Below are 9469 nucleotides of genomic sequence, written 5' to 3' on the forward strand. Positions count from 1 at the left end.
AGGCTCAACAGCCCCAACTCTCTCAGCCTGTCCTCATAGGAGAGGTGCTCCAGCCCTTGGATCATCCTGGTGGCCCTTCTCTGGACTTGTTCTAGCTGCTCCATGTCTCTCTTGTGATGGAGGCTCCAGAACTGGATGCAGTACTCCAGGTGGGGCCTTACGAGAGCGAGGTCCTTCTCTTCTTTTGACCTGACTCTGCCCTTTGTCCAAGTATACTTTAAACTTGAGTAAACTTTCCCATTTGGCAAAATCTATTCATCGTTCTGATTCCCAAATTAGCTTTCTGCCCTTTTGGCAAGCTGAAACCACTGTCTGCATGAACAGATGAACACAAATATGAGGTAAAGACTGAGAGTACATAGCTAAAAGAGGGGAAGAGAAAAAAGCAGGGCAACTGCAACTATTAATTTAGCATCAGCTACAAAGTAGAAGACTTGGGTCTTCTACTAACATGCCAGTCTTGTGAACTCACCTCCTTACAGAGGGCTGTTCACGTGGGACCATCAGGTGCAATCCCACAACTGACCAAGCACGTAACAGGCTTTGCAAGTTTCCCCATTTAATACTCTGATTATTAAGTTGTGTAATAGTTGCTATATGCAAGTTTGTGTTTTTAAACAAGTTCTAGCAAACTGAATTGCTGATATCCAGACACTACAAAATAAATGGAAGGACATATCACAAACACTTGGAGTTAATCACCTGCTCTCCATCCACTTCTCTGTCCACGTAAGGTTCGGAAATATGGTAACGTGTAACAGAAAATTTGTCAGCGCTGTAGGGCTTCACTGCAGGAGTCTTTTTCACTTCAAAATTCTAGGAAGAGAAGTACAGAATCTTAATTTTCATAAGGATGGCTTTCCTTTTTGCTAAGACAGCAGAATCTCTAGCAAAGCAACTAAACATATGTGATCTGTACACTTAAATTAGTATTAAAAGAAAGTCACCTCCTCCAAATTGTCTCCTGAAAATACTGCTGTTCAAAACTTTACATACCTTTGGTAACTAATAAATCTCATCAGCACAAGGCAGATATAGAAGGCTTAACAACTGAGAACATCTAACAGCCTAAGGCAAACTCCTCCACACAAACTGACATTCATCAGGGAGCTCTACCCTCATATTTCAAAAGCGTTACCTTAATTTAAAAGCACTTGAGTTTAATGCACTAATACAAACCCCACTTACAACAGCTGCCACACTCACCTCAAAGCAGGACAACCAAACCTACAGCAAAATAGCACTTCACAAGTACAGACCTTCTTTATGAAACTCAGAGTCCATTACATCCAATTTATTAGTTGACCAGAGAAAAGAGCATTTTCCATAACTTCACTGAAAAATGTCTATTCATATAACACAAAGTATTGATTTTTTAAATAAATTTTGCGTACACTACCACATTTCAACTCTTGTCCAAAAGAGTTTGAACACTGAGTGACTAGACCCTCCCTCCTCTTTAGCTCAGCCTGATGTTCTCAGTAGTGAGGTAGCCAGGTTAGATAACTCAGTATTCTGTAGGACCTGCCTCTGTACTTCTAATATCTCCTCCATTAATTTCCTCTCAGCTTCCTCTCCCCCACACTTTCTCCTAAAAAAAAAAAAAAAGATTCTTACCCACATTAACTAAACCAGCAAGTTTCACAGACCAAATGGTTTCAAACTAACAAGACTGTAAACAAATGCACATACACAAAAAGCAGCATTAAGTCTCATGAGTATCTTAAACTCAGTTCTACGTAAGACGAGACATACAAAATTTCAGCATTATCACTTGCTGTTTCATGAAGATTGTAGAAAGTAAAGTATCTAAATTAAAATCCTATGACATGCAACCAGTTTTAGCTTTACCAACAGAACTTCAGGAACTTATTTTATGATTCTAAGCAAATGTTATTCCAACAAGAAAGGGAAAAAATAAAATAAAAAGTATGTACAAAAGCATGCCATCAAGAAATTCACTTCTGTTGATACATGATAATGCTGTTTAAAAATTGCTAACTTTCTTAGTCAATAGATCATAGTAATTGTAACAGATCAACATTAACCAAAACACTTGTAGACACTGAAAACAGACAAGTTCCATGCCTAAACCTCATTAGCCAGACACCAACTGCTTGACCTACACCGTGTTACTTTCAGAAGGTATAATTAAACTCCAGTCTTCCAAATTATTTAAAAACAAAAAGTGTAACTAACCAGTCAGTAATTAACAATTACATTTAATCAACCAAATCTCCAGAATTTTATTCAAAAGCTGTGAAGTAAGAACTATGTTGGAGGCTGCAATTTTCCAATTAATGTTAACAGCAATTTAGGCTGAAAAAAAAACCCAAAAAAAACCCAACAAAAAAAACACTCATGTAACATTATTACACCTCATGGTAGAACCGCTTCAGAATCTGCCCACACTTCCATCAAGAGATTTGTAATTCCCCTCTTTTTTTTTTTTTCCTCTCCCCCCAAAAAAGTAAATAATTCTATACAAAAGTCTGTCAAAACTGGAGCAGCAATGTATCATGAAATGAAAAGAAAGGAAAAAGGAAAAAGGAAAAAGGAAAAAGGAAAAAGGAAAAAGGAAAAAGGAAAAAGGAAAAAGGAAAAAGGAAAAAGGAAAAATAACAGATCAACATTAACCAAAACACTTGTAGACACTGAAAACAGACAAGTTCCATGCCTAAACCTCATTAGCCAGACACCAACTGCTTGACCTACACCGTGTTACTTTCAGAAGGTATAATTAAACTCCAGTCTTCCAAATTATTTAAAAACAAAAAGTGTAACTAACCAGTCAGTAATTAACAATTACATTTAATCAACCAAATCTCCAGAATTTTATTCAAAAGCTGTGAAGTAAGAACTATGTTGGAGGCTGCAATTTTCCAATTAATGTTAACAGCAATTTAGGCTGAAAAAAAAACCCAAAAAAAACCCAACAAAAAAAACACTCATGTAACATTATTACACCTCATGGTAGAACCGCTTCAGAATCTGTCCACACTTCCATCAAGAGATTTGTAATTCCCCTCTTTTTTTTTTTTCCTCTCCCCCCAAAAAAGTAAATAATTCTATACAAAAATCTGGCAAAACTGGAGCAGCAATTTATCATGAAATGAAAAAAAAGAAAAAGAAAAAGAAAAAAGAAAACACAACTCTACAAGCGTTATGCATACTCAAGAAGAGTACAGTAACATTTTTAGGTTGTATATCCATTATATAACAATCCTGTAGATCATATTAAAAAAAATTAAGTTCACAAGAACTCTGTGAGGCTTGTCAATAAAACGGTGTCTACAGTTTAACTTCAATTAAGTAACTTAACACTTGGTCTAACTAAAAAAGGTCTCAATTCTTAAAAGGCATCCTTCTGAGAATTAAACTTGATTATGACAATGTATCTAGAGCAAAACCACTTCTTTTGTAACTGGGTAAAGTAACAATAATAGGAGTATCTTCAGAAAATGATTCTTATAATCTAAGTAACCCTGCAATGAACAACACTATCCCGAGCTCCCTTTTATGAAATTGTATCCAATTGTTATTGCAACAGAACATCAGATTATGATTATAGTTATGTTTAATAAGCTCTATGCAAATTGACTCAAGAAAATAAGCATGCTTATGCAGATACCTTGTAATTTGCTGCAATTGACAGGATTTAGAATAAAGTTAAGCAATTCAAATTCAGGGCTTTTCAAGTAATGCATTTGCAAAACAAAGCCCCAGATTTCCCCCCAAAACTGATAGTTAACATATTTTGTTTTCTCCCTCTATACAGAACTAGGAATAAGCCACAGCTCTAATCATCTCTGATCTTTCGATTACTTAGCATTTATCCCATCCAGTACATGGCATCCAGTTACTCTTCCAAGAAAGTAACTTTATTCTTCACCCTGTGCCCTCCCAGCAACACAGGCTAATAACAAAAGGATTAAAATCCGTACAGATCATAGAAGGGTTTGGGTTGGAAGGGACCTTAAAGATCATCTAGTTCAAACCCCCCTGCCATCAGCAGGGACACCTTCCACTAGACCAGGTTGCTCAAAGCCTCATCCAGCCTGGCCTTAAACACTTCCAGGGAGGAGCAGCCACAACTTCCTTGGGCAACCTGTGCCAGTGTCTCACCACCCTCACAGGGAAGAACTTCTTCCTAATCTAAACCTACCCTCTTCCAGTTTAAACCCATTTCCCCTTGTTTTGTCATTAGTTGTCCTTATGAAAAGTCCTTCCCCAGCTTTCTTGTAGGCCCCTTTCAGGTATTGGAAGGCTGCTATGAAAACCAGATACGAAAACCAGTAGAAAGGTTGATAGTCAGCTAGTCTTTACATGGATCAGATTGACACGCTGTGCTGTATTTGAACAATGCAACCTCCTTCCTCAACAAAAATCCAACATGTCTGCGGAACTGCTGATTCAATCTGCCATTATCAAGAGCATGAACTTCTTAGAAGAAACAAACCCCACATATTGTAGAAAATCCAGATGTTTGCAAAATCGGCTAAAACCAGCCAAAATCATGTTTGCTGAAAAGGTGAGTAAAGGACATTTGTTCATGGGTAGAAAGGCATTAAACTGTAGAATTTCAGGAAAGGAAGTTATGATCCTGCAATACTTAAACAGGGTACTGACCTAGACCTGTCACCCAAGACAATTGCAAATGCAATTGTACAAGAACCTGGGGAAACCTGAACAAAGTCTTCTTGCCTGCCCTGGTGAAAAAAAGACTAAAGAATAAGAAGGGAATTCTTCATTTGTAAAATGCAAACAAGAGATGCATTACTGAGGCTGTTACATGAAAAATATTACACAAGTACTGTGCCTTTTTAGTTGTTACATCATTCACAAACATACATGTAACTGCAGCAGACTTTCAATCACCAATTAGAAGCTTTTTTTAAAAAGAAAGCAACACAAAACAATAAAACACATCCTAGAAAGCAACGTTGCAGCACCTCATGCTTTTCCAACAATGCCACATTGAGCAACATCAGTATCTGAAAATAAAAGTCAAAGTTTTAACTGATACAGCTTTCACCTGCTCTACAGCCAATACACCAAGAAACCATCACATGGAACAACATAGAGAACAGCAAAAGAGTGTTTGGATTTACCTGAACTGTACCATACAGGCCCTTACTCCACCTGCTCTAAATTCCAACACTGCATATACTTCACCAGAAATAACCCCAAATTTTACCACTCCCTTAGAATATGTGCATGAATCCTCATTCATATACAACTTCCACAGTCAGAAAACACTTGGGTGGCCAGTGAGGAGACCTACAGATGCAGGTACTAAGGGATACAGATCAAGGTACACAGGCACACCTCCTTCTAATCATTCTGAAAACTATGAGGGTCAAACCTTACTCACTTCTTCCAGATACACCAGTACCAAACCCCTATCATAAAACACACTAACCTCTACATAACATGCTGGATGTAGCTGGGAAAAGCTTTGATAACTTCACTGGCTCTGAGAGGGCCTAGTATACCTTAAATCCTTTCTTTTCTTGTCAGTGGTCTGAATATCCCTGAACCTGACAGTCTGAAAGGGCACAACAACACATAAGGCAACTTCAACTCTGCATGAATGAAGTTCAGTTAAATTAAATTTACTGTAAGTTAACTCCAAAGTAAAAATGCACATGATGTTTTCTTCCTGCAGTTCACATCTGCAGTCCTACAGTATGGGTTTTATCTACTTTCCTCTCCAACAGCCTTAGGTACTGGTGTCCTATCAAAATTAAACAGTTTACCCTAAATATTCCCTACAAGAAACAAAGAAATTGAAGGGGGAAAAAAAATGCAAAAAAACCCCAAAACAAAACCCCACAGCTAAAACCACAGAACTATCTTTATTACAGAACTAAACAAAATGCCACTGCTGCATGTTTATGTCAGAAGGCTGAGGTGGTGTGTACATGCTCAGAAAGATCATTGTGGAGTTTAACACCACTGTGACTATTAAATGAAAATGAGATCGTGATAAAGTTTAAAAGACACATTAACCACACAAATAAGATCTCAGATGACAAGAAATAAAATCCACACATAAGAGATCAGAAGTAAAATACCAAAGCTGAGCAGTAAGAAGTCTGCTAATACCTAAAAATTCATTAATTTTCTTGATTTTTGCTGAACCACTCTTCTAATAGTATGCAAAGAGCAATTTTGGATATTCTGTTGTGAGGAGTCAGACCAATAAATAAATCATTACATTATATAGTGCTCTGAAATTGTGATCACTATCACATCACAGATACTCACCTCAAGAGGATGTGGTGGAGGAGGTGGCAGGCTTGCGACTTTGGCTGCTCTTTGTCTTTCCACTTCCAGAGCATGTTTACGTGCATTTGTTCGTCTTGTGGGAAAAAAACAAAAACAAACATCACCCCCACCAAAAAAAACCCAAACAACCATGACAGAAGAGAAGAGAGAAGGAAAATCATCGAGTAACAATGACAGCAGTGTGCAAAATAAAAGGCAAATCAGATGTACCAGAATTGACTGCTTGGGAGATAGGGATGGGTGAGCACACTGAAAAGTCAACAGAGCTTATGCTGGGAGGTAGCCCTGCAAAGTTAATTTTTTGAAGTAATGCAAAAATGTTAATATACACACAAGATTCTAAAGAACAAAGCAAAATCCCTGCTTTTCACTTGAGTTTTCAAAAAGCACTGCATCACTTTTATTTTAATTCCTCAAGTGTGGACAAACCTAAGTAATCAATAGGTCTGAGTTCTACTCAAGCACAACTATCCCCAAGAACACACAGTTCATTTTCACGCAAGCTCAAGTTTGGTCCAATTTGCTAAAAAACCCCCCCAAAACAACAAAAAACAACAAACAAAAGCTAAAACAAATAAAACCCACTGCAAAGGAAGACCATGACAAATGCAATGGGACCTTTTTTCAAGTGGGTAACTCTCCATCAGGAACTGGCCTCAGAACATTTCATTTCCTAAGTCACTGAACAGCTGTCAGCCAACAATCCAGACTGAAAATAGCGACACAGAGATGAAAGGGCTCCTGCTCACTGAGAGTCTGTAAGGCCAGCTCGTATACCTGACATTTGTGTCTTGGTTTAAAACTACAGTTCTTATCAAAATCCACAAGCTTTGACCACAAGCATTAGTTCTCTAGCCTGAAAAATTTCAAGATTAAAAAAGCTCCAAGCAAGAAGCATCAAGATTTTTGCCTTTCACCTTGTGACACTGTAAAATGCATTCTATGCTTAATAAAACCAGGTTAACTGTTGCATACCGGGCTTGCTCACGAAGTAACTTTTCTTTTTGGTACTTCTGCTCTTTCAGGGCTTTCCTGTGTCTCTTCTCTGCTCTTTCTTTCCTTTCCTCTGCTTGCTTTGCCAGAGCTTCTAAGTCAGGTTCCTTAACAATAAAATATTGCAAGCACTTAATACAGGATTTTACTTACTTCTCACATTACCAGGGTGATATTTCAAATTAAGCACTGCTGGGAAGAATCACAAGCTCAACATTACTTTCTACTGTATTCAATTAAAACTACTCCAAATAATAACTTTTCCTTCTCCACCATCTTCATTACTCTTTTCTCTACCACCACCAGGAGCAAATTTGCCACATTCCTCAGCCAGTGTAACCAAATATTGATGTGGAAACCTCACCTCCTCTCTGCACCTCTGATACAGGGTAATATACTTACATCTTTTAGACAAAGCTGACTAAACTGTGCAGACAAAGCATGTTACTGCCTTTCAGGCATGTATTACAACAATCTTATGCCAACAGGAACATTTCCTTATGACTGGTTTTCTGTTCCTATGGCGCTGGTACCACAGTTTTCCACAAACTCATCTGTCCTAGCATCAGAAAGGACTTTACAAAAAGCTTGATTTAGAGACACTGAGATATGGAAAAGTATAATGCTATTTCACTTGGGTTAAAAAGTTGACTAATTCAGGGAGTAAGCTAGGCTGCAAAATTCATGCCAGGAATCTGTGGCACCACTGATTTCTATAAATCTGGTTCAGAGTCAAACCTATGGAAAATTTCTACCCAACAACCTCAACGATCTCTCAAAGAGACTACACAAGTTATAGGATTTTGAAGGAAGTGAAAATAGTTTATAGGTGCAGAATTAAGAAGTGATACCAGTCTGCAGTCTAGGCAAAGGCCTCTGAAGCCCTTACCAAGACTTCCCATGTCACTTGAGCACCAAAGAAAAAAAAGTTAAGTGTATTTTCTTAACTATAAAAAAGATACTGTTACACAGTAGAGGAAAAAAGTTACTATATCACTGGCATACTGGAGAAAATCATTCACCATGTGCAATTTAGTTAAGTACAAACATTTGCTGTCATATTATGTGTATAATCTAACATAATCAAAATAACTTTAAGAGCCTGCTAGACCATTTAATCCTGGTCTTGTGGAAAGATACCTACAAAAAAGTACATAAACATTTCTAAGAAGTTGCCATTCTTAGAAAACTGCCATTTTAGGTATTAGGACTGCAAGATCAAGAACACAGAAAACCAAAGAGCAGTCTGGTATTTCTAGAACATAAATAATTTATCTGATAATAAAATTAAGCTGTTTCACTTACATTTTCCTTGGCTTGTCGGTGGCCCTCCCCAATCGCTCTTAAGCTTGACAAATACAGTTCTTCTAAAGCTTTCATCTTCTGATCCTGTGCTTTCTGCCATTCAGCTCTCAGTGCCTCCTCTAGCTGACGTAGCTGTTCTTCTCTCCTCTGCTTTACTTTCTGTCTTATCTGCGAGGCAATATCCTTCTGTTGCTCTCTAACCTGCAGAAAAAGCATTTATGTTTTGTCAGCAACTTAAAAAAGCACAATTTTTTTTGCAGCAAGTCTTTCCGCAACATACTCTACCCTCCTTTCAGCTTTCCATCTCATCTACTATTCCATTAACAATCTGTCCAGAAAATACTTTAAAGTTGCCATTACATTTTTCCCAAATGAATATATTAAATAATAAATTTAATCTTAGTTAAATGTTTCGGTTAAAGCCCAAAGAGCAACATACAACTGATAAACAAAATGCAAACACTATTTGGAACATCCTTCCCTCGAAAAATACAACACAGTAACTTATTAAAGACTCGTATTACAATACAACACGGTGTAAAGAAAATCAGCAACTACACTGACAAATTAAAGTCTGTTTACTAAACTTTTGTTTTCCACTTTGTCAGTAAAATTCTCTTTGCTAAAGAGGAAAACATCAAGAAAAAAGCCCAAGAAGGGTGAAAGATCAGTACATAGTAAATGTCTTGAAGATGCGTATTTTTTGAAGATGTGAAAGACTTAAAACAGCTTGTGCAGGACAAGGCAGAAGAAAACTAAGAAAAGAGTAAGAAGAGAAATGGAAAAGTAGCCCTGTGCTCTAACAGCAGGACAGAAATGGAAGACAAAATGATCAACAAACATGTTCTGAAGAACTTAAAGGTACTCTGCTCAGACATCT

General features: G+C 37.4%; 1 protein-coding gene across 1 annotated transcript in view; it reads right to left on the bottom strand.

The window, feature by feature from the left end:
- Positions 1–8790, bottom strand: part of CEP295 (centrosomal protein 295) — a gene marked incomplete at its 5' end in the record, with an annotated part of 42008 nt that extends 33218 nt beyond the window's left edge. The window contains 4 exon segments of the mRNA XM_029085048.1: positions 703–816; positions 6271–6364; positions 7267–7391; positions 8590–8790. Of these exon segments, the coding sequence (XP_028940881.1) occupies positions 703–816; positions 6271–6364; positions 7267–7391; positions 8590–8790 (534 nt within the window).
- Positions 8791–9469: the final 679 nt, after the last annotated feature.

This window comes from Antrostomus carolinensis, unplaced genomic scaffold (genome assembly GCF_000700745.2).
Source record: "Antrostomus carolinensis isolate BGI_N321 unplaced genomic scaffold, ASM70074v2 scaffold6260, whole genome shotgun sequence".
Lineage (NCBI taxonomy): Eukaryota > Metazoa > Chordata > Aves > Caprimulgiformes > Caprimulgidae > Antrostomus > Antrostomus carolinensis.